The 27,641-nt window shown below is 58.5% G+C and overlaps 7 protein-coding genes across 7 annotated transcripts; 4 read left to right on the forward strand and 3 right to left on the reverse strand.

Annotated features, from left to right (window-relative positions):
• Window positions 1-32: 32 nt before the first annotated feature.
• Window positions 33-1,272, forward strand: DCD1 (Deoxycytidine monophosphate (dCMP) deaminase; the record flags this gene model as incomplete). The annotated part of the gene is made up of 3 exons (XM_028641015.1): window positions 33-54; window positions 120-1,150; window positions 1,219-1,272. The coding sequence occupies 3 exons, from the start codon at window positions 33-35 to the stop codon at window positions 1,270-1,272; spliced, it is 1,107 nt and encodes a 368-aa protein (XP_028494921.1).
• Window positions 1,273-1,978: 706 nt separating this feature from the next.
• On the reverse strand, window positions 1,979-4,237 carry D7B24_006896 (uncharacterized protein; the record flags this gene model as incomplete). Its single annotated transcript, XM_028641016.1, has 2 exons — window positions 1,979-3,899; window positions 3,960-4,237. 2 exons carry the CDS (start codon window positions 4,235-4,237, stop codon window positions 1,979-1,981), a joined length of 2,199 nt encoding a protein of 732 aa, XP_028494922.1.
• A 3,379-nt stretch (window positions 4,238-7,616) lies between these two features.
• On the reverse strand, window positions 7,617-9,878 carry D7B24_006897 (uncharacterized protein; the record flags this gene model as incomplete). The annotated part of the gene is made up of 3 exons (XM_028641017.1): window positions 7,617-9,520; window positions 9,664-9,708; window positions 9,764-9,878. The coding sequence occupies 3 exons, from the start codon at window positions 9,876-9,878 to the stop codon at window positions 7,617-7,619; spliced, it is 2,064 nt and encodes a 687-aa protein (XP_028494923.1).
• Window positions 9,879-16,040: 6,162 nt separating this feature from the next.
• On the forward strand, window positions 16,041-17,681 carry INO1 (Myo-inositol-1-phosphate synthase; the record flags this gene model as incomplete). The annotated part of the gene is made up of 1 exon (XM_028641018.1): window positions 16,041-17,681. The coding sequence occupies one exon, from the start codon at window positions 16,041-16,043 to the stop codon at window positions 17,679-17,681; it is 1,641 nt and encodes a 546-aa protein (XP_028494924.1).
• Window positions 17,682-18,357: 676 nt separating this feature from the next.
• On the forward strand, window positions 18,358-20,216 carry D7B24_006899 (uncharacterized protein; the record flags this gene model as incomplete). Its single annotated transcript, XM_028641019.1, has 4 exons — window positions 18,358-18,406; window positions 18,612-19,447; window positions 19,507-19,694; window positions 19,751-20,216. The coding sequence occupies 4 exons, from the start codon at window positions 18,358-18,360 to the stop codon at window positions 20,214-20,216; spliced, it is 1,539 nt and encodes a 512-aa protein (XP_028494925.1).
• Window positions 20,217-20,493: 277 nt separating this feature from the next.
• On the reverse strand, window positions 20,494-22,518 carry D7B24_006900 (uncharacterized protein; the record flags this gene model as incomplete). Its single annotated transcript, XM_028641020.1, has 2 exons — window positions 20,494-21,582; window positions 21,676-22,518. The coding sequence occupies 2 exons, from the start codon at window positions 22,516-22,518 to the stop codon at window positions 20,494-20,496; spliced, it is 1,932 nt and encodes a 643-aa protein (XP_028494926.1).
• Window positions 22,519-23,409: 891 nt separating this feature from the next.
• On the forward strand, window positions 23,410-27,380 carry D7B24_006901 (uncharacterized protein; the record flags this gene model as incomplete). The annotated part of the gene is made up of 2 exons (XM_028641021.1): window positions 23,410-26,318; window positions 26,378-27,380. 2 exons carry the CDS (start codon window positions 23,410-23,412, stop codon window positions 27,378-27,380), a joined length of 3,912 nt encoding a protein of 1,303 aa, XP_028494927.1.
• Window positions 27,381-27,641: the final 261 nt, after the last annotated feature.

Below are 27,641 nucleotides of genomic sequence, written 5' to 3' on the forward strand. Positions count from 1 at the left end.
CTCTCTCTCTCTCTCTCTCTCTCTAGCCAGACATGCTCATCGGAATTTGTGGAGGTATCGTGTACATCCACATCCTCATCACGCACGCCACCTGGCTAACCACACCACACTCACCCCAGGCATCTGCGCCGGCAAGAAGACAGTGGCCCAGTATCTTGTCGACCACCATGGCTTCAAGCACCTCCATCTCGAGCCACCGTCGTCTGCACCTTCGATAGTCGGCCAGGACGCCTCATCCAATGGCTCCGAAGTCAACTTCCCCGACCAGCTGGGACAGCTCACCCCTGCGCACGCAGACCGCCGCACGACGCCTGCCGAGCACATCTTCGCCACGGCCCAGGCTCTCCTCGACTACGTGACCTCCCGCTGGCAGGACCGCTGGGTCCTCACCCACGTCCACAGCGAGGCCGTGCTCGACCTCCTCTCCCGGCGTCCCTTCTTCCTGCTCATCAGCGTCGACGCGCCCCTGACGCTGCGCTGGCGCCGCTTCCAGTCCCTGCCGCCCGCCTCGCACCCCCTCGCCCGCGCGCTGCCGGACCTCGAGGCCTTTGTCACGCACTCGGACGCCCGCCTCTACGACCCGCACACGGGCCTGCAGCCCCTCATAGCGCGCGCGACCGTGCGGCTGCTCAACACGTCGCCCTCGCTGCCGCACCTCTACGCGACGCTCGCCAAGCTCGACCTGCCGAACCCCGCCCGCCTGCGGCCCTCGTGGGACGCCTACTTCATGTCGCTCGCGACCCTCGCCTCGCTGCGCTCCAACTGCATGAAGCGCCGCGTCGGCGCCGTCCTCGTCTCGGGCGCCGAGAAGCGCGTCCTCAGCACCGGCTACAACGGCACCCCGCGCGGCCTCCGCAACTGCGCCCAGGGCGGCTGTCCCCGCTGCAACGAGGGCGGCGCCGGCTCTGGCGCCGGCCTCGCCACCTGCCTCTGCATCCACGCCGAGGAGAACGCCCTGCTCGAGGCCGGCCGCGAGCGCATCCGCGACGGCGCCGTTCTCTACTGCGACACGTGCCCCTGCCTCACCTGCAGCATCAAGGTGTGCCAAGTCGGCATTCGGGAGGTCGTCTACGCCCAGGGCTACAGCATGGACATTGAGACGGCGGCCGTGTTCCGCGAGGCGGGCGTCAAGCTGAGGCAGTTTGTGCCGGTGAGCTCCTCTCCCTTCCTCTTTCTTGTTTTAGTCTCCGAGACGATGAGCTGACAACGTTTGCGTAGCCGCCAAATGGACTCATCCAGCTAGAAAACGTCGACAAGTTAGACCTTTACTGAGCCTTGTCTCTTCTCCAAACAATAGTAAAAATCAATGCCCATGCAGGGAAGCACTCTGGCATACCATGACATATCATGGACTCTGACATGCTCAACTTGAATTGTATTGACGTGAAAGGACCCCGAGTCTATGCCCCTGGACCACCTCCAGCTGCCGGCGGCCCGGTCCATCCATTTTCTCGTAGACACTATCACACCATCGGAGGAAGGACCGCCAGGTTCGGTGGCAGATGCGTTCGCGTATGCAGATGCAGATGCCCTTTCCACGGGCAGGAAAAAAACAACTGGAACAGAGAGGTATTTGTAAACATGAGTGATGGTTTTCACTCGTTAAAAAGCAGCTTGAAAACCCAAAGAGAACGCCACGCCGACAGGTGCTACTATACAGCACCAGGTTGCCCTCCACCAAGCTCATCGCCCTCCCGGGCTGGTATGCACGCCATCGTCCACCCCCGCTGCTAACGTTACCTTAATGTCTGTCTCTAGCGTGCCCACCACCGCCTGCCCTCCTCCTTATCGGGGATGGGGTGGCTGTACATCTGAATTTGATCAAAAGAAAAGCAAACGCAAAGCCATATCGATGATCCGTCTCGGTCGTGCTACCGAGTCGCGATCTCACCGATGGAGTTGATGCTCAGAGCCAGAAGTAGTGAAGCAGAATATTGTCGTAGATCATGAGTCTTCTCCAACATGGCCCCATAATGCGTTAGCCATACGCGAGCTCAAAGTGCGTCTCGAAACCTGGTTGTGTCTGCTTGACCTCCTTGACGGGATGAATCATCATCGGCGGCAGACACGGGCGACCATGCTTCTCTTCCCATGCCTTTCCGCCAACGTGGGTATCCTCGTAGCCCATCCAATTGTTGTACATTCGCGCGGGCGGGTCAGCGCGGTAGTACCAAGTCGAGCCTTGGTAGCGGCGCTCCCGTCCCCATCCCATGGGGCTGCCTTCGCCACCAGTCGCGCCTCGGGGGCCTGGGTTGAACCACTTTGCCAGGAATGTACCGTTCCAGGGGCGGTCGAACCAAACAGGGTGAGGGGCGAAGACGGTCTTCAGGCCGTGAAGTAGGGCTACGGTTTGAGGGGTCATCTCCGAGGCGATATGGTTTCCACGGAGATTCTCGACGTGCATGATGTTCAGTAGGCGCCTTGACACACGCGATTGGGTGACGATGGTGGTGCGACGAGGAAGATCCAGTTTATCATGATTGGCGTCACTGTAGCCCCAGACGTGATCACGGATGATCCAGTTGCTGCCAACAGGATTGAAGATGGGACCGAGCGTGATCAGATCCGACTCTTCGCCAACACCCCACTGATAAGGATCCTGCTCCGGGCTGCTGACAGGAGGCTTGGGCCCAATGGGCTTGATGAATGGCAGTTGCGGGGGACCCCAGACTTGGTCGCCGGCTGTACGAGCCTCGACATCGTTGCGGAAGTCGTGATCATAATCGCCGTGGTAGGATGGGATGTAATACCGCTCGTTACGTTCCCAGAGGCCTCGACGGGGTTGCTTCTTGGCGAAAGATTGAAGCTTTTGTAGGAAGTCGTAGTGATGGCCGGTAAACCTGGCATCCATCTCCCAATTCCAGATGTAGTCGTACTCGGGGTGCTCCAGACTGAACTTCTGCACGGACAACCATTGCGCCGAGTGCACGCTCCGCTCATTGTCCTCAGTCATGGCCGTATAGATATCCCAGACGGACCGGTCGTTCCAGAGAATAGTCATGCCATGGAACTCCTTAGGGACGTTTTGGTCAAGGACGTATTTGTACGTCAGATCATCGCCGAAGATGTCGAGGCCAGAGTCGCGCACGTGAAGCAGTAGGTACACCTGATATTCTCCTCCGGTACGCAAATTGAGCTCGGAGATCAAGGCCCTCATGACTTGCTTGTCATTCTCAGTGTACTTCTTGCCAGTGTACGAGCGGAGCAGCACGGCGGTCCTCTGCTCGACCTTGGGCTCCGGCTCGGAATCCGTGGTGGTGCCCCGATTGTCGTGCACAGAGGCCTGCTCTGAAGCTCGGGCCTCTTTGCGCTGCTCCTCATCAATGGGATGCTCACTTCGCACTTCTTGCTTGCTGACACCCTGCGGCGGGGGATACTCGGCTGCACCAAAGAGTTCGGGATAAACGGTACGAACATAAGGGTTCGGGGTGCCGGTGAGGTCATAGCGCTCCTTGTTCAGGGAGACGCACTTCTCCTGCAGATCGCCCCAGTTGACGAGGTCCCAGTTGATGGGGTCTCCGTCCTTCAAGACGGTCGAATATCCGTAAGGGCCGAGTCGGGTCTCGCGCTCGAAGCAGAGATTGCCGTCCATGTTAAGGAGGTCGTAGCTGCCAAAGCTCTCGGGCGGGAAATCATGAGGATGGCCCTTGAAGACGATCATGTCCTCGACGGTCTTGCCGTTGGCACCCTGGCAAGCGATGTACGGCCCGCGGTGCTTCCTCCTCCAATCACTGCTGTGGTAGGCAGGATACGGGTTGTAGACATAGGGCTTGTCCATTGCGAAGCCTAGGGGTTTCTTCGGAGCCTCGGTCAAGACGGCGTCATGCTCGGGAGATCGGATGTCCTTGCTGATGAGGGTAGCCAGAGTGTTGCCGTAGATGGCATCATTGCCCGGCAGACTGAAAATGTCAAAGGTGTCAGCATGCTGCGTCTCAAAGTACCTGCTTGCTGTTGCTCACCTCTTGGCCGCCTGGTATTCGTCGGCGAACTCGTCGCGCAACGCCTGCTCGTGCGTCTCCCTGATTCGTTTTTCCTCCTCCGTCTCCGCCTTGAGGCCTTCGGCAGAGCGTGACCTCCAAGGTATGACGTGGTAGCCGCGGCCATGTGAGGTGAAGTTGATGAGATAGACGGTGATCAGGATGAGGCCTACGACGAGCAGCAACTTAGGGCGTGGTCGAGGCGACAAGACGCCTCTAGCTGTTGGTGGCCTCAGTATGTCGAAGAGTTTCTTCGCCATCTTGGCGAGGTAAGAGGGAGAGGAGGATGAATCAAAGGTGGAAGATTAAATAAATGCGCAGGCGGATCCTCGCGCAGCTGAAAAGCGAAGCAGGGTTTGGTCGTGGAGGTGCGTCGGGGTTAGGACGAGATCATGTTGCAACAGCGTCGCTCAAGGAATGACGGGAAGAGGAGGATGCGGTCGTGAAGGGGCTGCAACGTCGTTAGGCCGAATCTGAGAGGCTTCTACCCTGGTGATCGAGAGGGCAATGGCAATCCGTCGTCGCAGTGATCCTAGGTGAAGGAGTGGCCGACTCGTGAAAAAGTCTCGTGCACGCGGTTGGTCGGATAGGAGGATGCTCAGGCTCCGAGATAATCAAGAGCTCAGCGAAACCGAAGTTCTCAATGGGAGACAAGGTAAAACGTATTCGTTGCCAGTGAAACACTGACAAGCGGTGGAGGGATGCGGTCGCAGCAATGCTCAAAAGGAGAAACACGAGACCAGACAGAGCGAGCGAGCGAGGGACGTGGATGAGGGCCGGAACAAATGTCGGGTCGTGTCGAGTCGGGAGATAGGCTGGAAGGGATCTGGAATGGAAGGAAAGCCTTAGTTAGGATGATGGTCTGGGCAGGAAAGGGACACGCTGCCAGGGCGCTAGAGGAGAAAGGGGGGGGGGCTAGCTAAGGGGCACAAAACCGGGGAGCACCACATGCCTCTGCACTGTCTGGCGTACTGTATTTGACGATTGTCTAGCGCCTTCAAAGGTCGCTGGAAGCTGCCGCACATGCTCTTCTCAGCAGAAGCCCGTGTGTCACAAGCACTGTGAGCACGACCAGTGCCCCCCCCCCCCCCCCCCACAAGATGCGACTGATCGCGACGTCGGCCTCAAATGGAAGTGGTGATACAGGCCGCATTGTGGCGCAGGCGATGACGATGAATTTAACTGACAAAACCAAACCCCATTATTATCAGCCTGTTCAGGTACTTTGATGCAAGGCAAGACGCGAAAGATGCCATGCTTTCAGTCCAGAGGGGGGGGAATGCCAAGAAGGGAGGCGCAACCAGCATACTTATGGGCCGCCGCCAATCTCATGTTCTTCGTGATGCAACGATGTTACCATGTACATACATTTGCTCCATTTTGACTTCACCGGACTCAAGGTGCCCTGCATCGGGGCCTACTTTCTCCAAACCCGATCCGACGGCGCCGTAGTTTGTGCCAAATTCTCGTCAACCATCACACTCTTGTTGACATAAGCGATGTTTGTCATTGAGAGGACTATGACATGGCAACCCGACATCAGGTTTCCAAAGACTGATCAGGTTAGTGGTCTCTGGTAAGCTTCTCGAGTCTGGCGCATGAAGCGGACGAAGCCTGCTCCAGAATGGCTTCAGCATGGTCAATGACTCGTTCATCTAATCCACCGTCGAGGACGATGAGGACAAATCGTCTCGGGGTGTTAAGCTGCTGGACTGGTGATGGATCGAGATCGCGGCACGGCTCATGACTCGCAGGGTGATCCCCCGCTCTGGTGTTCTGGTAGAGAACACGTCCCTGACCGATGTAGCTCAAGATGCGAAAGGAAGACGCGCAAAGACAACACCCTAGCACATCGAGACACCTGCTGTCTAGATGTATCGTCAGCGGCGCATTCAGCTGACGATAATTTTCTACCTATCTGCTTCGTACTTGACGCACAGCTAAGGTATCAGATGTGCTGGGCCTCACGCGTCCCATCAGACAAGACCTCCCTCAAACTCACCATAAACTTGTCTGAATTCCTCGATAGTGTTGCCTAGGGAGTTCGTAAGGAGACGCATTGCCCAGAAGATGCCCATCCCTCGTCTTGCTGCGCATCTCAAGGGGGTTGCACGGCTCTGGGCTGCCATCCCTCTGAGGCTCCCTGTGATCCTAGAAACAGCGTTCATTCGCACGGGCCGACGCGTCTTGCCAAGGACAAAAGCAAGCGAGGCCACCCCACTGCCACCGCTACTTCACAGGGGAGACGGAACATGTTACCGTGCTAGCCTCCTCCATCTCTGGAATGCTAGTTGTGTACGCCATCCCCTTGTCAGACCCCTATTCTGGACCTCCATGATCTGCCATTGATTGGATAAACTTCATTATCGCTAAACCACCAATAACCGACGTCCCTGGCCATCGTGTCAGTCTCAAATGGCAGCAAACTTTCGGAAAGAAGAAGCAAGCAAACACAATCTTCGAAGTACCATTTCACACCACAGCAAGGAAAACACCAGCAGCTAGGGGCAACCCGCTCACCAAAGAGAACCTGCAGACCTACCAAATCCCGTTTCCATCGCGACCGTTCATGAAAACCTACAAGCGCCGCACCCACAAACAGAGGCCCGTTTCTTCTTGCCGCCTGCTTTAAGATGAAGGAAATCTCCCCATTCTGCACGTCATCGTCCAATCCGTGGTGGTACCTGACGCACCCCTGCACCTTGACGAGCCAACTGTTCGCCTCCACGACTAATGCTACCCTCCCCGCCCCAGCCCAAGGAGACAGACGCCCACGCAGCCGGGCCCCTTATTTGCTTTTCCCTGTCTGATTTTTAGAGTTGTAAATCTCGTGTAGGCTGCAGTCATCTTGCAGCGGTTAAAGCTTCGATCGAGGCGCCACCCCCTTCTCTTGCATGCAAGTTGCCTCGCGGGGACTGCACGCCTGGGCTGGGGTACATGCCGCTTCACAGGACCACGCGCTTGCCGTCGTGACGAGGATAGGGTCAAGCTGTTAGGAGACACACAGTAGCCGACCCTTCGCTGATGCAGATCGAGATACAATCTCCTCCAGTGTTGACATCAGACTACACTGAAAACATGAACAACGAAAATGTTGTGAAGCAACAATGTGAATTAAAGTGACGAACCGAAGACTCCAAATTGCTTCACCGTGGTTGTTAGACTTATCAGGCAGGTGGGCTAAGATGCGATTCCATGTACTATAAACGACTGGTCCAGGCGCGTCTCGAAGGTGCGCCCCTCGCAATGCCCTCGCGTAATGTTATCGAACATGCTGAACAATGGCAATAAAAACAATAGATCAAGTGCCAAATAGGGCACTTGCAGAAGCGAAGCCTTTGTGAGGGGTATACAAAAATAGCCGAGCTCGACAACAACAAAAGTCCGCTCTGGACGGGGTATAGAACTTAATAAAAAATAATCCACAAAACACCGCTGACTAAATGCGCAGGTGGGAAGAGAAATGTCATGCTCGTTAAAGGCTGGGTGTTGTGTGCAGAAAGCCAAATCGTGAAATCGTCCATCCTCTGATACGGGTCGGATGTTGTGATAAGTGAGCCTTGGGAGGCTCAGACCATGGTCTGGCTGCAACTCGACGTTGACTATCAGTCGTTGTGACGGTGGAGAGACTGAGTGGGTTCACATCATGCCGAGTCTCGTCATGCGCTTGTTCATCCGAGGCATTGGAGCAAGATTGGCCCCCGGCGCAAGACGCTGGCCACGGGGCAGCCCGATGGCCGGTCGTGGGCCGCCCCTGCCGGGACCGCCTGGTCCCATGGGAGGGCCCATCTTGGATCCCATTCCGGGACCCATGGGGGGCGGGCCGCCGCGTCGTGCGCCAGGCGGGCCCTGAGGACCGGGCGATCGAGCCATGCCGCGCGGAGGGCCGTCCGGCTGCTGTACTCGTTTCCACGCATCCCGCTCGCAGAACGCCCTGCCGTCGACTTCGAAGTAGCCGTTGGAGAGAGACATGCCGCAGTCGCCGCAGCGGAAACAGCCGACATGATACTTGATCGATTCTTCGTCCTCCAAGTACTGGCCTTCAATACCGCGCCCGCAGCTACCACAAAGACTGCCGTTGAGCTTGTGGTAGTGCTGCTCACAATAGGGTTTGTCGTTATGCACGTAAAACTCGGCGGACGAAAATGGCTCGGTACATGTAGTGCAAACGAAGCATGCCTTGTGATACCGTCCAGTGAGGCGGCCGTCAGCGGAAGAGATGCTCTTTCCCTTTATGGGGTCACCGCAAGATTTGCAGTTGCCGCGAGATGACTGAACAGCGGGGTCGGATGGCTTCCGAGTCGAAGGTCGGGGAAGAAGATCGCGCGGAGGCGATGAGGCCTGTTGCCGAATGTGTGTTTCAACGGGGGCCCGGTTGTAGTCATTAGGACCAGCGGCCAGTGGTGATCTTGTCCTCTCCGGGCGTCCCTGGGCGGCGGGATCATACCGGACATCGCCCGAGCTAGGCTGGCGGTTAAATGACGAGTTGGCATTTCTGTCGGCAGATGGGGCATTTTGCTGCATGGAGCCCATATCAGCCATGGAGACCTCCAAGTCGATCATGATGTTATCGAAATTCGAGGTGTCCGAAGGTTTCCTCCTCTCAGGTCTCGATCTGACTGGGCTAGTCTGTGAGCTGCTTTGGGAGCTGGAGTGACCCGGTCGGCTAAAGGTAGAGTAGCCTGATGACGCCGAGTCCGAAGGCGAGTGGTAGGGGTTTCCAACGCCGAATTCGTTGGCCAGATTGATAGTGGACGAGCCATTTCCGGCAGTTGATGGCCTGAGAAGACTAGTTCGTGGCGGTGGTGGCCTCGAGGTATCTGGACCCATTGAGGGTTGACGAGCATGGCTCGGGGCCTCGTCGACAATCTGCTTGAGCCGTTCGGGTCGTGGCCCAGGCGCTGACGGGGTCCGTAAAGGGGCTTCGGCAGGGTTGTTGGGTCTGGGAAATGTTCCGGAGCGGTTGACACCAAAGGGCTCTGGTTCGAACTCTTCTGGTGCTTGGCCTGGAGGACCAAATCCACCGTAGCCATTCTTCCTGGGTACCCTCGGGGGCGCGATACCCACGTGGTTGTTGCCCAAGAACGCGAATCCATCTTTTGGCGCACTGGTGCTTTGTGCGACTGGGCTGGTCCGTTCAGTGCTGTAGCCGACGTTGGGAGATTCGGTGATTCTCGGTGATACAGGTGGCATCTCGTCGGTCGTTGAATTCTTTCGTAACGAGGCGAATGCGTTTCTCGATGCTGGTCCTGGCTTACGGTTCATCTCGAATGGCCCTGGCGCGATTGTATTCATGCGCTGGAGAAGGGCACCTTGCTGCCTCTTGGGGCTGCTTGACTGATAGTTTGGCTCACCGTCTCGCGCGTCGGGTTCGTCGAAGCCGCCGTATCCGCCAGGTCGCCTTGCTGTTAGTGGTGGTGTTGCGTTGTAGTCGGTCGCAATCTCTGGTTGAAAATAGTCGTCGGGCCTGCCACCACTGGGGGTTTTGGGTGATACACTTAGGGAGCCCGTCGAACTGCTGATTGGCGTCATTTGACTTTGACCTAGAAAAGGGCGATCTAGATATGCTGTTAGCTACTAGTACTCGGAACTGCGGGGTGCGTCAGGGTTGACTTGCTCGCAGCACTCGTGTCTACTCTCGGTGGCTGTGTGCGACTGAATTTGATGTCCTCTGGGGGCGGCGAACGTGCGTAGGAAGCGAAGGTGTCAGCAGTTTGTGGTGAAGGAAGTGCTATAACCTCTGTCAGCATGTGTTGTTATGAAGAAAGTGCCGTAGAAAAACCTACCGCTATCGATGCTCGCGCCGCAAATGTGCTCCCCCATCATGGAAATCTCAACGTCGTTTCCACATGACGAGCACTTGATAGTCGGCATGAAGCTCGACTCCCGCGGGAACGCCATACTGGGCTTCCGTGGTCAACGGTTGGGATTGGATGCTTTGCTTGTACTTGGCATAGATGTCTCGATCTGGGATAGAAAAAACAGCTGGCGGTGAATGTCGTCGAGCAGGTCGTTCAGATTCGAAAGGCACGTTGAGCGACAGGTTATCCAATGGTAATGTTGACGTCCAGTGACGTTTCCAAGAGGTCCGAATCAGTCGACGGACAACTTCGCAGAAGTGTCTGGATGTTTGTGTTCTGGGATTGCAACCAAAACGAGCAGGCTGATTGGGGAAGAAGGAGCAAAACTGTCAACTGCTCGGTGCAGGTCTGGGTTTGACGCTCAGATGTTCTGGTCCCGCCCGATGATTCTTGTTTTCGATTTTCGATGTTCGATGCAACGATCTTGGTCAGGCACGCTGGGAGGGTTGTTAGAGTTCCACGAGGGGCCCTTTTGCTTCCCTGGTGACTGATGGTACTGTGGGAAGAGAAAACAGGAATGCACGTCAGAAGGCAAGGGCAGTTGCAGAGTTGATGTTGCAGGTCGTGTCTCGAAATGCGAAGGGTGTCAGGGACTGGGGATGTTTGGGTTGCGGCCGAGAGCATGAGACCTGGTCGTGCCCCTGACCGATATCCTTGTCGATTAACAGGGATGCACAGGGACCCAAGGTCTTGGCTTCAAGGGCCCCTTGCCCCCCGCCTTTCCCAACTGGGCTGCGAGCTTTATTGCACAACTACTGAATGGGGGAGCTGCCATTACAGGGAAGCTAGTAGGTGTATGCGTCTGTGCCGCACGAGGCGCGCGGGCTGAGCCATTCGAGGCTAATATCGATGGTGTTGGTGATCGGTTCAAGAGGAAATGGGGAGTGGTTCATGGTTCGCGGAGGTCCCAAGCACAATAATTTCAGGCACTCGGGCCGGCCTCGAATGATGACTGGTAAATGGGATGAAGCGTGAGAAGGTTTGATGTGGACGGAATTGTGCATCAACCCATATTCCAATCGTTTCGTTTCCTGGATCTGGATTCTTCAGTCGGACGAAGCTCTCACGTTGCCCTGCCTTGGACACCCCGCTGCCGCCGAGCTTGGATGACAACCACTTTGCGCTCAGCAAGCCAAGCCTGTCGCTGAATGAACGAAGCTCGATGGAGGATCGCAGGCAAGGTAGTGCAGACTGTGCAGTTGCACGTTCCAGGTGGCACTACGTACAGTGCATCTGCAGAGAAGACGTTTCACACCGCTCCAGGATATCCCTACTCATACAGGCGTCCCTCACCTTGCCCCTCGTCCACTTATTAGCCAGACCAGCAGGTAGTCAGCAGGCAGGCCATGCATGGTGTGACCAGGACTAGGACAACAGCAGCAGCGTGTCCCTTCACTTCACAAACGAGTCTAGAACGTGGTGGGACTTACTTGTCTTCTGTCAAATGGCGAAACACTGGTCGATCGACGAGCATTTGTTTCTTTCTTTGTGCAGCAGCTTACTCGCACTAGGTGGGAACCTAAGCTTGGGCATCGCAAAGTGTAGACGCCATTTCGGTGTACATATACTTGTCCGAGGTCTTAGTCAGGTCATCAAGCCAGGCAGCTACCTACCACCTGGTGGTCAGCGTCAGCAATTGCGACTGCTACTTACTAGGTACCTTAGGTAGGCAAATCCGCCAGAACAGCCGGCGTTGCCCGTTCGCCAGCCAGCGCGGGCCAAAGCATGCAGCAGCAATGGTTGTCCGGAACTTCGACCTTCCAGGTTCCCGAAGGTCATTTCCAGGGGCGCGCTACAGGATCACCAACCACACGAGAGCCAGCGGGATCGGGTACCTTACATCAGTTTGGGCAGTTGCCGCCGCTAGAAGCGATAGCAGGAACCACCAGACCACCACCCTTCGACCAGAACCCCACCGCACCTGACCGCTAAAGTGGTGGCTCGTTTGTGAGCGGAGCCAGTGTCACAGTGACAGTGGCCACAGAGGCTCCAGTGGCTCCGGTGACACGAGGGGCCCTCCCCCTGTCGGATGCCCTGCTCGTGCATTAAGGTCGATTCCCGTCATGGCTTCATGTCCTTTGGTGAGCTTCCGGACCCTGATTATCGTCGGTCGGCGCACTCTTCGGCGCCGAGGGTTTGACCCTTTCACTCTTCTCTCGTACATTAATTCCCGAGTCTCACAAGCCGTCTACTGTCCGCTCATCGTCTTGGTCAAGTATGGTCCCCGGCCGCTATGATTCGACGGGACCTCTCCGAGAATAGTAGGTCGAGACAGCATGCCATGCGACGTGCCGTCGATTTATGACTGGCGCAGGAGGCGGCTCGGAGAGAATGCCCACCGTGTAGCGTCCCGCGTGCCTGACCAGGTGCGACGAGACCATGGCAAATATAGGGATCGCGGTCGGAGAAATACTTCAGATAGCGTGTGGCAGCCTGCACCAGCCAGCCTGCGCCAGCCAGCATCGTAAATCACTTCTCTCTTCCCATACAGACGACGCATCTGTCTTGCCGTCTGTTGATCTTTGACCCTGGATCACAGCGGGTAAAAGCAAGGGAAACACGTACAAGTCCAATACTAATAAAGCAAGATGGAAAATCTTGTTCACACCTGACGCGAAACTTCTTTGAACACGGTCGTGTCGGCCACCAGTATTAGCTCCTTGCGAATCGCGGCCCACAAATCCCCGGTACCTTGTCTCGTATCCCTAGCACCGCTTGGACCGACTGGTCCTGCTCATCACTCGAGTCGCGGTGCGAGATTGTCGAACCCAGTGTAAGATCAAATCAGATCCGTAGTACACGAGAATCCACTCTTCAGGTCTCGGTACAGCACAGTCAGCCAGCCTCAACCTCGACTTTGGATCCGCGACTTCCAACCAGTTATGTCACCATGTCTGTGTTGTGTGCCGTCTTCCACGTCGCCTCATGACCTTGAACCCCCCACCATCGGGACGTTGATCTGGCAATGAAGTCTCCCTCCCAAGCTTCTCATCACTGCCATTGGCAGACGGACGAACGACACGAAATGAGTTGAGCGGCGCTCAATCTGCCGCCTGTCGTCGGCGGCCGGCACTCATTCGCTCAGCTCTGCACAACTCGCTGGCTCTTCATTAGCCGCAGCTACCATGCGGAAAAGAGCGGCTGTGACCGTAGCATCTTCGGAGAGAACAATTTGACACCTGCCAGGAATACGGCGTTGTGGTGCAACCACGCCCGACCGACATTTGCCAGGGCTGCCAGTTACATGTACTTGCCCAGGACAGATTGGGACGCTCATTTGGTTTCCACAGGAACCCCTGAACAAGACGGCTCACCAAAAAGGACCAAAATTGGTGGACGAATGAATGGATGCAGCCTCTCCGACCAAAATGGTACGTCAACATCAGGACGCTGCTCGATTGGGTCTCGCGGATGCCGATCGCCATGTAATCACTTGCCTCGTCGAGCATACTTTTTCCAGAACCTCTCACATCTCAATCAGGTGAGAATGGCAAAAGGCATTATTCGAGGGTGCTATGGACCAGGTTTGTGCACAGAAGTATGGGCGAGGGATCCATCGGCACATCTCTCTCGATCACGGGATGCATGGAATGCGCCGTAGAGAACAGTCCGAGGAGCATCCACCACGAAGACACGCCGACCCCATGCGCGTGCGCCATCTGGATCAGGAGAACGTCGAGCCAGGAGCAGCAAATGATCTCCATGTCTGTTCTGGTCTGCTGCGGACGAAACATCAATCAACCCACTCTCACCGGATTTCATGCATCAATGGATCGAAGCCTAGCCTGCCTGGGGGCCTGGCAAGTCCGGGGGAGGGAGTTGATATCGAGACGACCTTCCTCAAACATGGCAATGTCTGTGGTGATCGCCATTTGGTTGGCAGACCTGTCGCTGACCCAGGCCCCTCTTGACCATCTTGACTCTGAATAGTCTCTCATGGTTCTATGGTTAAAAAAAAAACCCCAAAAAAAACCCGCATCAGCTAGACGCTCGTCTCCGGTACTGGGAATCAAGCATGCCATGATGAATGCGATGGCAGACATGAACCGTTCATCGACGATGGCGATCAAGACGATACTGCAACATATTCAATAGTTTGTCAGCCTTCCTTCAAGTGTGTCCACTCGAAAGAAAATAAGCAGGGGCCAGTGCTCAGCTGGGAGATCACGGAGAGTATCCAGAAGACCAAAGGTACATTGGTGACTTCACGTGATCTCCGACATATCCCGGCGGCACGGCCTCACGAGATGCGAAGCGGACGGAGACGGAAGAAAGCAGACGGTGGCCGAACGGTACGGGCTTGGGATCATCCCCCCGATCCTGTGCCATCGGTGAGAACAATTTCCCTGGCCGTCTGATCAGCAAAGCAGCTCGATGATCTCCGGCCGGCTAAAAACGCAAAGATGCCTCGTCCGGCGCCCAGACGACGGGATGGCAGAGGAGGAGGAGGAACGTCTTGCAGAAATAGTGGGCTTCGGGGGGGGGGGGGTGGGATAAGATGACGAGAGAGGCCATGGGCGAACCGTGATGGTCTAGGCGATGCCAGCGCACCCCGTTCACATGCATGCAGAATGGGAGAACAGCGGTCGTGGCGGAAGGACGGCGCAGACGGCCGCCCGAAGCCGAGATGCAAGGTGCAAGGCAAACCCAGGACTCAGCGCTCGGCATGCAGTGTACAGTGTGCAGCGCAGATAGGGAGTGCACCTTTTTTGTTTGTTTGTTTGTCCTCTAACGCACATATGAGTGCTGATTGTGTTACGAGAGGCAAACAACGGCTGGGCACCGTCACAGCCCTCGACTCGGCGTGTTGCATGGGGAAGGGACAATCACAGGAACCACAAGGGCAGTTCCTGCATCGGGTCAGCTCGCAGGTCAGATGCATTCGCGCGCGCACCTTGCACGAGGGACGAAGACGAATTACATGTAGGAGGGAGCATGAGCGACCCGCAAGCATCCGAAAGATCCGCCCAGGCGAGCCGAGGAGAGCAGTAATTTACAGTACAGGACTGGAGTAGGGCACAAAGAACAGAGCTGCCAGCAGGACAGTGGAGGAGGGCGGCGGGTCTGGTGGGATGAGGGGGAGGGTTCTCCCTCATTGTTGGGAACTGGGGGGGTTTGTGGGCTAAACGAGGGGCAGAGCCTGGATCCTGGGACTTCCATCCTCGACCACACGGCCTCGCGAATTGGAGCGAGCATCAAGGTCTCCTACTTCTCAAGGGGGGCGGGACATTAATTCAATGGCCTCAATGCTTGCTAGAAGGGATGTTGGTGAGCTGCCATCTGACCATGGCTCTGAGGGAGGGAGGGAGCAGTAGCGCAGGGAAAGCGCTGGCTAAAGCGTCCAAACCGAAAATGCCCCTCCTCGGCTCTGGCTCGCTCGCTCGCTCACTGCTGCATCGCGCGTCTACCTGCTGCCCTGCCCCTCACCTCACCTCACCAACGAAAACCGCGCTTGTCACGAGCGGACGACCCGGGACCCTGTTGTGTCCTGCACGCTACCCACTCCACATGGTATCGCGTTGCATAGGTTCCATGCTGCCCTTGGCCTTGCGTCTTCTCACCGCCCCTCTCATCATCTCTCGCTCGGCGCCGCGCGCGTCTTGCAGCGCATCCAACGGCTAGAGAACGACCATTAAGATGTCGGACGTGGCGTGCGCGATGTCCCGGGCAGTAAGTAGTACCTGGGTAAGGGGGCAGCAATGCTGCCTAGCGCGGCTCGCCAGATAACAACATGGTATTTGAAGTCGCGCATCCCACCCCTCTGGCCCGGAACCTTCCTTTCTCTCCCTTTCTTTACCAACACAACATCAGTCATCGTTGCCAGATCATTGCTCTCCAATTCACTCTCAGTCATCCCCCCACCACCCATCAACCTCGCACTCCAACTGCCTGATCACGCTTTCGAGTCGTGATCACCCCGTCGTCAAGACGTTTTCCAATCTCCTCAACTCGTAAGCCAAACCGCCATGGAGAAAAGCCCCGCCGAGGGGTCACTGTCACAAGTGAATCGATTTTTTTTTGGGACAAGCTGACACTTCTCTGCAGGACTCACCACCCGTTTGCAGGAGCCCGTTGCTCTGCCTCGCCCGGGGGATCAGCGGACTCGGCCAAAGAAATCTAAGGCCAGTAGCAGATCAAACAGCTACTCAATTCCACGAACCCATTCCCCACGCCAAGTCAAGCCATCCCAACCAAGTACACCATGGCTCCCCACGCTGAGGCTGATTCGGGCTCCCTGCACGGAGATGGACAATCCAACGGCCACCAGGCCGCTGTGGCTGCCACCGCCACCCGTGAGCTCTTCACTGTCAACTCGTCCAATGTGACGTACACGGACAACGAGATCCTGTCCAAGTACACCTATCGCACCACGGACGTCGCCAAGGACGAGAGCGGCAAGTTTGTCGTGACCCCCGTCGAGACCGTCTACGAATTCAAGACGGAGCGTAAGGTCCCCAAGACCGGCATGATGCTGGTCGGCCTCGGCGGCAACAACGGCACCACCGTGACGGCCGGCATCATTGCCAACCGCCGCGGCCTCACGTGGCAGACGCGCGAGGGTGTCCGGGCCGCCAACTACTACGGCTCCGTCATCATGAGCTCCACCATCAAGCTCGGCACCGACACCAAGACCAGGAAGGACGTCAACATTACCTTCTCGGACATCCTGCCCATGGTCCACCCCAACGACCTCGTCATTGGCGGCTGGGACATTAGCGGCCTCAACCTGGCCGAAGCCATGGACCGCGCCCAGGTGCTCGAGCCTACGCTCAAGCAGCAGGTGGCCAAGGAGATGGCCCAGATCGTGCCTCTGCCTTCCATCTACTACCCGGACTTCATCGCCGCCAACCAGGAGGACCGCGCCGACAATGTGCTGCCGGGCACCAAGGCCTGCAACGAGCACGTGGAGCAGATCCGCAAGGACATCCGCGACTTCAAAGAGAAGAACGGCCTCGACAAGGTCATTGTCCAGTGGACGGCCAACACGGAGCGCTACGCGGAGCTCATCGCCGGCGTCAACGACACGGCCGACAACCTCCTCAAGGCCATCGAGCAGGGCCACGAGGAGGTGTCGCCGTCGACCGTCTTCTCGGTGGCGTGCACGCTCGAGGGCGTGCCCTTCATCAACGGATCGCCGCAGAACACGTTTGTGCCGGGCGCCATTGAGCTGGCCGAGAGGCACGGCGCCTTCATTGGCGGCGACGACTTCAAGTCGGGCCAGACCAAGATGAAGTCGGCGCTCGTCGACTTCCTCATCAACGCCGGCATCAAGCTGACGTCGATTGCGAGCTACAACCACCTCGGCAACAACGACGGCAAGAACCTCAGCTCGCAGAAGCAGTTCCGCTCCAAGGAGATCTCCAAGTCCAACGTTGTCGACGACATGGTCGAGGCCAACACGGTTCTCTACAAGGAGGGCGAGCACCCCGACCACTGCGTCGTCATCAAGTACATGCCGGGCGTGGGCGACAACAAGCGCGCGCTCGACGAGTACTACGCCGAGATCTTCATGGGTGGCCACCAGACCATCTCAATGTTCAACGTGTGCGAGGACTCGCTGCTGGCGTCGCCGCTCATCATTGACCTCGTGCTCGTCGCCGAGATGATGACGCGCATCCAGTGGAAGGCCACGTCGGTCGACGAGGCCGCCGGCAAGGACTTCAAGGGCTTCCACAGCGTGCTCAGCGTGCTGAGCTACATGCTCAAGGCGCCCCTGACGCCCCCCGGCACGCCCGTCGTCAACGCCCTCGCCAAGCAGCGCTCGGCTCTGACCAACATCTTCCGCGCCTGCGTCGGTCTCGAGCCGGAGAGCGACATGACGCTCGAGCACAAGCTCTTCTAGGAGCTGCGTGACTCTGACATGGTTGCGGAATGGGCCTCAGACTGTCCATCGGCCACGGTGTGCGTATGCGATGCTTGGTGATTGTCGCTTCTTACAAGCGTGTCCAGTCTTTACCGTTGGCAGATTGACTCAAGATCGACAAAATAAAAACAACAAGACAGTCATTACCGTATCTTTCTGTTCCTACAATCCTGTTGTGTCTGACTTGCATGTTTCGTGATGTGTGTGCGAGCCCTGTCGCATGACAAGATGAAGTCAGTGAGGGGGATGATTTGACAGGTGCCAGACAAGTGACACGCCATTGGAGGTCGAGTGCGGCCCCCAACAAGTGCCTGACTTCTTGCTTGGGTGAATCATCTAAATGATGATTGGCGAGGCTCGACCGGGGTCGTCGCTGGTTGTGTTTGCACAACGAGGGGGCTTCGTATGAACAAGTGAACAAGGAGTACTTAGATTGCAAAGAGATTGAGATGGAGATTGCCGCAGGCTGTGGGCAATGGGGGGAAGAAGCTTTTTGCCAAGACAAGCAAGTGTAGCACACGCACATGCCATTTGGCCTTGCCGTTCCTTCTTGTCTCATGTTTCCTGAGCCATCCTCCTTCCTCGCGCGCAGTGTTTCGTGGTGAAGGAACGAAAGAAAGAAAGAGAGAGACGACGAAAGCGTCGACACACGACAATGTTGCTTCCCAAAGTACTGGGAAGGGTCGCCCTGGCCGCCACTGCAGGTACGTGAGCCGGCCTCACCTTATTTGCTGGGTCCTTGGGGTGTAGCTTCCCCTGGAAATCCATCCCGCCCCCCCTTCTCCTTCTCCTTCCCACCCAACGAGCATCAGCGCCTCTCGCTGTTGCCGTCTGTTCCGGTGCCTCCAGGGCCCAATCCAGGTTCACGGGTCGCACGGCACATGCAGTTCTTCCCTTGATCTTCTGTAGACGACACATTCGTTCCTTGTTTCATTGCACCGGCTGACAGGTTAGCCCTCTCGATATACCCACCGCCTGTCAACGCCCAAGAGACGGGCCAGTCCGTCTTCGTGTCTCCCGACAACCTCGTGACCTTCGCCTTCGCCGCTCCGACCGACCACAATCGCGATGTCTACTTCTCTCTGCGCGTTCACCAGAGCGTCACCTGGGGTGCCGTCGGCCTTGGGTCAGACGACATGCCCAATTCCCTGATTCTCATGCTCTACCATGATGACGAAGGCACCGGCGTCACCTTCTCGCCTCGCATCGCCTTTGGCAACTACGAGCCCGAGTACTATTCACACATGCGCTGGGAGGTGCTCGACGGCACTGGCATCCAAGGCGACTACTTGGTCTTCAACGCACGCTGCACCGACCACTGCCGCACCTGGCTGCACGGCTCCCTCGATGTCTTTGATCACGACCAGAAGGCCATCTGGGCCGTTGGTCCCGACGGCAGCCTGCGCTCCGACGACATGGACGCGCCGCTGCCCATGCATAGGCAGTTTGGCGGCTTCGGGATCGACATGGGCCGCACCAACAAGGTCAACGCCACGAGCATCAGCGCCGACGCGAAGAACATTGGCACCGAGACGAGATTCCACCAGCAGAGCCATCGCGATCTCAAGTCACGATTCCACGCCATCTTCATGATCATGTCCGTCTGCGTGCTGCTGCCGGCAGGCATATTGTGCCTGCGCGCCGGTCAGATGGTGCGCTGGCACGGCATCATCCAAAGCGTCGCCCTCGTCTTTGCCATTGTCGGTGTCAGTCTAGGCATTGTCACGAGCTTCCTGTATCAACGTGTAGGTTTAGGCTCCTGTCGACCCCACCTCGAGGCAACCATGTCACTGACCTCAACCAGTCTCGCGGATTCAACGACAAGCACCAGATCATCGGCCTCGTCGTCTTTGGCCTGTTTTTCGGCCAGTTTGTACTCGGCATCCTGCATCACTTGCAGTTTAAGCGCACGAACAAGCCCACCAAGCTGCAAACCCCGCACCGGTGGACTGGGCGCATTATACTCTTCGTCGGCACCTTTAATGCATTCCTGTAAGCCTTCCCGCTTTGACCTTGATTGCATAGACTAGATAGACTGACCATAGCAGCGGCTTCTCGTTCGCACTCAACCGCCAAGAGGGTTATTTTCTCGCTGCTCTTGTCATCGCCGTATGCGGATTCTCGCTTTTCTTCATGTTTGGCCAGGGCTTCCTCCGCCGCCGCCAGCAGCGCCACACTAACGGCCCCTTTTACGGCGGACACCCTTCGGGTCAAGAGCCGTGGCGCCACCAGGGTCAGGCGCAGCCCGGCGGCGGCAACGCAGGCTACCAGCCTGGGTATGGCTTTGCCGGCCACGCGGCGCCAGCAGGATATGCCCCGCCCGGCGGCCCTCTCTCTCCCGGTGGCTATGCCGCGCCACCGCCGTATGAAGGACCGCCGCCCGCACAGGGATCAGGCGCCAGCATTGGGTTGTCGACCATGAGCCCAGCCTCTGGCAGAGATCGGGAGAGGGACCGTAAGGATGGTGATGGGGGTGACCTCGGACCAGTGCAGACTCCGAGAGAAACGTTGTAGGCTTGAGCCAGCAGAAGGCATTGGGATTTTTTTTAGCATGAATACAGACACTAATTGGCATATCATGTACTTTGTCTTCGTATATTGCCACGTGCTTTTCCTACTTTTGGAAATCTAGTTTTAGCTACTTCTTCTTTCTTTTGTCAGCGTGCATCGCAAGGATATACATGAATCGAGGGCTATGGACCGCCGGATGCTACCAGAATGTGCAAAGCCAAGAGTATAGACAAAAAGAGGGACCAGCCACCACGCCGCCACCACGTCACGCCCGATTGGCTCAGTCCTCCTCGTCCCCCTCGAGCCAAATCTCGTGGCCGTCGCCCTCGCGCAGGAACCAGCTCGCGACGAAGCCGAGCACGGCAAAGGCGGCGAGGCCCCACCACACGGCGCCGACGACGCCGGCCTCGAGCCCGACGCCGTAGGCCCAGCCGCCGAGGACGGGGCCGACGGTGCGGGCGGCGCTCGACACGCTCTGCGCGAGGCCGTGCACGGTGCCGAGCACGCTGGGGTGGGGCGCGCAGTTGTTGACGAGGATGGTCTGGCCCGGCAGCGCAAAGGTGCGGCCCGTGACCTGCAGGGCGAGGACGGCGGCGAGGGCGAGCCAGATGACGGGGCCGGTTTTGGGGCCGGTGCCGGTGCCGTCGCCGCTCGTGCTTGTGCCGGTGCCGGTGTCAGGGCCGGCACCGCCGGGCGCGCGGGCCGACGAGGACGGCACGAGGGCGAGGTACGGGACCAGGGTGTAGGCGAGCGGGAAGAAGGGCAGCGAGGCGCGGAAGGAGCGCAGGGTGCCGAGGCGGGCGGACAGGCGCGGGTAGAGGAGCAGCTGCAGGGCGAGGCCGATGACGCCGAGGGTCGCCATGGCGAAGCCGATGGACGAGGGCGGCAGGCCGAGGCCGCCGGTGAAGCGCCAGGGCGGGGTCGCGGGCCCGGTCGAGACGGGCGTCGAGAGGAAGACGAACCAGAGCGAGTTGAAGGTGCCAACGTGCAGCGCGAGGAGGAAGTGCGACGTGAAGGTGAAGAGGACGTTGCGCGTGAAGAGGCGGCGGAAGGGCAGGCGCGCTGTGTAGCGCGGGCGCGGGCGCTGACGACGGGGAGGAGGAGGCGGCGGCGGCGGCGGCGGCGATAAAGGACCGTGGCTGTGGTCGTGGTGCGAGCCCAGGGGGCTGTCGGGCTCGAGCTCCACGTCCGTGTCTGTGTCCATGTCGGACAGCGTGCTGTGGTTCCGCGAGTGCGAGTGGAGGGGCCGGTAGCCGGCGGTGCTGCGGGCGCGGCGCAGGCGAGCGAGCAGCCGCCGCGACCAGGCTGTCAGGGCTAGTCTGAACCGGATGCCGGCGTCTGGGCCGTGGTCGTGAAGGGCGTCGAGAGTCTGTGCTTTGTGTCAGCAGAGGGCCACGACGAGAAGTGAACGAACAGCGGGAGAGAGAGACAAAGAAGAAAAGTAAGAGGGCATGGCACGAACCTCTTCGAGGAAGAGCCAGATGGATGACATGGCCGTGAAGAGGAACACGGCGCTGACGAGATTCGGCGCGGCATACGGGTACTTTTTGAAGAACTCGACTTGGCCAAAGACGCTGGGATAGCTGCCGGCCGGGTCACTCAACAGGCCGCCTAGGATGGGGCCGATGATGACGCCGACGTTGAAGGTCATGGGTAAGATCAAGAAGGCTCTCGACTGGTACTTCTTGTCGCGTATGATCTCGCTGATCATGGTCCTCATGACGCCGACGTTGCCGTTGGTCACACCACCCAGCAGCCGGAAGCACAGGGCCTGGGTGAATGTCGTGGAGAAGCCAAAGCCGATAGCCGACACGCAGGTGCCTCCGAGTCCGCAGAGGATGACCATCTTACGACCAAAGACCGGCGAATCGGCAAGGCGCCCCCACAGCAGGGCCGTCGTGAACTGGGCGGCGGTGAAGGAGGCGTGGAGGACACCAGCCTGTGAGGCGATGACGGCATCGGAGAGCGAAGGGTCGAACCATTTGAGCTGGTAGAACATGTACGCCGTCAGGGACGTGTGGACGAGGGGCTCGCTGAGGCGGGCCAAGGTGATGACGAGGAGCTGGTTCTTGCGGGGAAGATCCCGCCAGGCAACGGGCTTGGAGGGCCCATCTGGCGGGCCGACGACTCTCGGGGCGGGGCTCGGATCCGGCGCCGATGTTGGAACGACGCCCGTGCCAGGGTCACGGAGTGTCTCATCGAGCTGCTGTTGGATAGTCTCATCATCCGAGTCTTCTTTTTCCGAGTCTGAGTCAGGGTCCCGTCGGCAGGGCACCCGATCATATGCGGTGTGACTCGTTGCCATGAGAGAGCGCGTCACTCACTCGCTGTCTGGAGAGACCGGTGGAGTGGCGGCAGGCGTGGAGGGGACAATCAATCGAAAAGAGATCGAGAGGTAGAGAGAAATGAGGGTGAGAGCAAGCAGGATGCGAGGTGCTTGGGTGGATTCGTCATCGGAAGAGAGAGCCGCGACATCGCTCAACGGAACGGCGCGGCCCCACAGCTCGGGGCCGATTACGGCGGGCTTCGGAATTAGCTTCGGAACGTCGTGGGGTGCAGCGACTGCCATTGCAACTGCCATGCGACTGCTGGTACAAGTGACCTGACCGGTGGTGCCCTCGAGGATGGCATGAAGGCGACTTACGAGAGTGTGACAGTCATTGCGTCGGGTAGAAACCAGAGTTGTCATTGTAGGAGGTCAGGCTGACAGGCTGTCAGGCTGTCAGGCTATCAGGCTGCGAGGCCTGGAATGCCGTCATCTCTCGGTTGACGGGGGGTCGTTGGGGCGTTTCCTGGGGGGTTCCGGGGCGTTTCCCTGCCAAAACTACAGCGTGCTTCAGGCCCTGTCGTGTCGACGCGTTAATGAGGCAAGATGTGTCTTATCGACGCGTTTAGCGGGTCCGAGGCTGCGATAAGACACCAGCCCCGCCACTAAACACGTCCCGCGGTGCACGCCCCCGGCTCGCGTCTCCAATCCCTGGACGCGTCTCGTCGCCCATGTAAAAGTACCTTCCCTCGTCTCCCTGCCAGACCCGGACTTCCCTTCAGGCCTTGATACCACATACCCACACCGCAACGCAACTATCCGAATAATCACCAAACATCCACTTCCATTGCCTCGCCCTTGGTTGACCTACACCCATTGATACCCTCCACCACGCTAATCGTATACCCAACACGCCCACACCCAGACACAATGGCCGCTGCGCGGTCCCCTTCGCCCATGGCCAGTCCTGGCCCCGAGCTTCTGCTCTCTCCCCGATCCAGAATGGAAGCACGCCTTGCTGCCATGGACTCGAGCTCTGAAGACGGAGAATCACACACTGCGCCCCGTCGTGCGAAGAGGTCCTCCCCCACGCAAACACCAACACGTCGTTCACCGCATGCCATGCCTACACAAGATTCAGACGACGACTCGGAAGAGGAGATTCGACCACGAGGACGCATGGCCGCACGAATGCTCGGAAACCCTACTACAGCACCCACATCAGATGCCGCCATGCCTGACGCCGCCCACGAGAACGAGAACGAGAACGACGAGGAGGACGACATTATCGCAGCACCCAGACGCCTCAAGAGGAGAGAGGCGCCCGAAGCCACAACACCCAGGGACCAGAGTCCTGCCGCCAGCTCCAGCCCAGGGTTGTTTGTCTCCCGTCACCAGACGCCTGCGCCGGCAGAACAAGCTGGTGCCTCGGACTCGGGCTCGGATGACAGCATGCCCGACCTCAAGAGCTCGCGCTTTGCAGCCCTTGTCAAGCGCAAACGCGAGGAGAGGCTGGCACGCGAGGCACAAGAGGACAAGAAGAGGCGGGAGAGGATGGCGCACCAGGCTGACCTCGACATTCTCGAGGACTCGGACGGAAATGTCTCGAGCATCACCGACGACGAGGGCGGCCGCCAGCTCTCGCAAATGGCGAGGCCCACCAGGAAGGCTGGCAAGAAGGCCATGGAGGAAATGAACCGCGAGACGCAGCGCATGGCACGTAACATGCAATTGGCCCACGAGGCCAAGACGAGAAAGAAGATCACAAAGGCAAGCCTTTTTGAGCGCTTCAACTTCAGGACCGCCCCCGCTGCCGCTGCTGCTGCCGCCCCCGCTCCCGAGCCCAAGACGACCAGCTCTAGCCGTCCTGGCACGCCCAACTCGGCTCATAACTCTGACGTCGACATGAAGGACGACAACGACACGCCGCCCAGCTCACCCCCTGCGGATGATTCGGCCAAAGACGCTGCCACGACCGCCCAGCCTGCCGCCGCCCCAGCACAAAACGACGAGGATGACTTGCCGTCTCTGGCCGAGCTTCTACATGGTGCCCCGCAAGACTCAGACAAGGCCAAGGGCAAAGAAGTTGATGTCAACTCTCCTTCTAAGCCCGCAACCAAAGCACCCGCGACGAAGCGTCAGTTCCGTGTCAAGATGCCCGAGGTATCTGTGAACCTGGTCAGCCTCGATTCGGACGAGGAGCTCGAGGTTGCCGTGGCCAAGCGCACAACACGCATCGACGCCGTCTTCGACAAGGTCCCTGAGAAGAAGACCAACGAGGCGCAGGCTCTGCACGCTCTGCGTCTTCTCGCCCAGGTCAAGTCGCCCGGCAAGGAGGTCCGCCAGAAGAAGGGCAAGCCCTCAATGACCTCTGGCGAGCTCGGACTCATGCTTCACCAGCGCGCCCGCCAGCAGGCGAAACTCGAGCGCGAGCGCCGACTCGAGGCGCTCAAGGCCAAGGGCATCGTTGTGCAGACAGCTGAAGAACGCGAGAAGGAGATGCAGGAAGTTGAGGACATTGTCACCAAGGCGCGCAAGGAAGCCGAGGAGATTATGGAGAGGGAGAGGGAAGCCGCCAAGGAAGAGCGTCGCATCAAGATGAAGAACGGCGAGCTGGACCCGCTGGCCTGGGACGACAGCGAGGACGACGACGATTACGAGGGCTCCGATGAAGGTCAGGATGAGGAGGACGAGGCCGAGGTTGAACTTTCTGGCTCCGAAGACGAGGGCGCTTTGGTCGACAACGAAGCAGAAGAGGCCGACACCGCCTCCGGCGCCGAGCAGGAAGCTTCTGGTGACGAGCAGGAGCAAGCCGGCTCCGATGAGGAGGCTGCGCTTCCCAAACGCAACGCTCGACGATCAAAGAAGAATGCTCACGTCATCTCCGACGACGAAGACGAGGAAGCTGAGATAATCGAGGCTACTCCCAAGCCCAAGACGATAAGCCACGTGTCGCCGATCATTGCCAGCAACAACTCACCCGCCATGCCGACTTCGGTTCTCCGCTCTGCTAAGAAGACTTTCATCCCTGGTCTTCCCATCACTGGCCCCGCAGGCCTGGGACTGACCCAGATCTTCGCTGGCACCATGGACGACAGCCAGGACATGCCTGGGGGCGCGTCAATGGCATCGCCCATGCCCACCTTTGGTGGTTTCCCCAACTTTGACGAGGAGACGCAGCCCGACGAGGACATGATTCTCGACAGCCAGTCTGGCGACACGCAGAAGGTCCCCACCCAGCAGGCTGCTGAGACCCAGGGCATCCAGCTTCACTACACCCAGTCTCAGATGCACGGATTCGACAGCCTCCTGCGTGGCGATGAACTCAACTCGACACAGGTCGACATGGACGCTTCCCAGGATGGCGGCCTCCAGGACTACACGCCTCTGCGAGAGCGCTTCTTCGAGGCTCCACCCTCGACCAACCAGACCCAAACTCAGGGCGGAGATGTGGAGGAGTCTGTTCAGGACTCGCCCCTTGTTCGCAGAGGACGTCTCCGTCGCAAGATCGAGGACATCGCAGAGGAACCCGAGGCGACATTTGCTTCCAACTCTGGCGTGGTCGTTGATGCCGAGGTCAAGTCATCTGCCACCGCCTTTGATGCCCTGAAAGCAGCTGCGAAGAAGGCGAAGAAGCTGAAAGAGTTCAACAAGAAGAAGAGCAAGGCCAAGGACATGTTCGAGGAGCAAGCCGACGAGTCCGAGGATGAATATGCCGGCCTCGGAGGCGCCGACGGCGAGGACAGCAGCGACGATGATGACGCGGCGTCCGTCAAGGAGATGATTGACGACGAGGCTGGCAAGGATGGCGACGAGCGCAAGATCGCAGCGCTCTACGCGTGAGTAGACACCTTTCCCAGCGATGCCACTGATGATGGCACAACTAACATGGATCAAGGGAACGTGAACGTGCACGCGATGAACAGCAGGTTGACAAACTCTTCCACGACCTCACGACGGGCATGCTCCGCCGCAAGAGGGGTGCTGACTACGACCTTTCCGACTCGGATGACGGGGGCGAGGCCCGTCGTCGCCTCAAGCGCAGGCAGTTTGCCAAGATGCAGAAGGCTCTCTTCACGGACGAGCGCATCAAGAAGATTGCCGAAAACCCTGGCAACCAGGCGTTTATGCGCACGATTGAGGACCGCGGAAGTGACGAAGAGATGGACTTCCTCGACATGGGGCCCGAACCCATGGAGGTCGAGGACGAGTCGCAGTCGCAAGAGCAGACGGTGCCGGACAGCCAGCCTGCCGCCGAGAACGTCAAGCCTCTCGGCGCAGCTGCGGCCACCAACCCGCGTCGCAACAAGGAGGGCAGGAAGCCGTCCAACATTGGCGAGATTCGCGAGTCTGTCTCGAGCCTGCTCGAGGACCCGAACGACCTGCTCATCGCCGCCACGGGGGTTGACTCGGACAGCGAAGCTGAGGACGAGCGGCCGTCGACGGCGCAGAGCAACAAAGAGAACACGAGCCCTGGCAAGGTGAACCCCAGGAGGACGGCGGCACCCAAGCACGCCGTCATCGACCGCATGTCGCTAAAGCGTGACTCGTCATCGAACCTGTCAGCCAGCACCAAGCTCGCCTTCTCCTCGACCACATCCGCCTCGGGCTTCAAGGTGCCGGCATTGCTGCGCAGGGCGACGACCAACTCGCTGGCAAGCAGCACGAGCACGAGCGCGACGTCGACGTCGAAGGGGCTGTCGGGCGGTGGGTTCGGCGATGAGGGCAAGATTAGGAAGACGGCGAGCAAGAAGTCTGGCGTCAGCTACCTGGCGCGCGAGACGGAGCGCAGGGCGGTGATTCAGCAGCATGATCAGAGGAGGGAGGCGAGGAAGCTGCGTGGCGCAGAGAAGCGTGGCAAGGCTGTGGGTGGACTGTTTGGATCCGGCAAGTTTGAGTGAGCCTGTTCACTAGGCATGGTTTAGGAAGCATGGCGTTGGGGGGTTTCATAGCGTTGGCAGACGAGTCTGTCTGGGGGCTCTGCACGGTCTTGACTTGATCGGTCTGAATATTGAAATGTGTATTGACTCAATTGTTATTGCCATGTTGAAGAAGTTCCTGGTGAAATGGTGTTCCTGGTGAAGTGAAGAGCGAAGTTCGTGGTGATGAATGGGACCCCTAAAGGCATGTACAGGCAAAGGCATGTACAGGGGGTCATTCTG

This window comes from Verticillium nonalfalfae, assembly GCF_003724135.2.
Source record: "Verticillium nonalfalfae strain VnAa140/NRRL 66861 chromosome Unknown scaffold_51, whole genome shotgun sequence".
Lineage (NCBI taxonomy): Eukaryota > Fungi > Ascomycota > Sordariomycetes > Glomerellales > Plectosphaerellaceae > Verticillium > Verticillium nonalfalfae.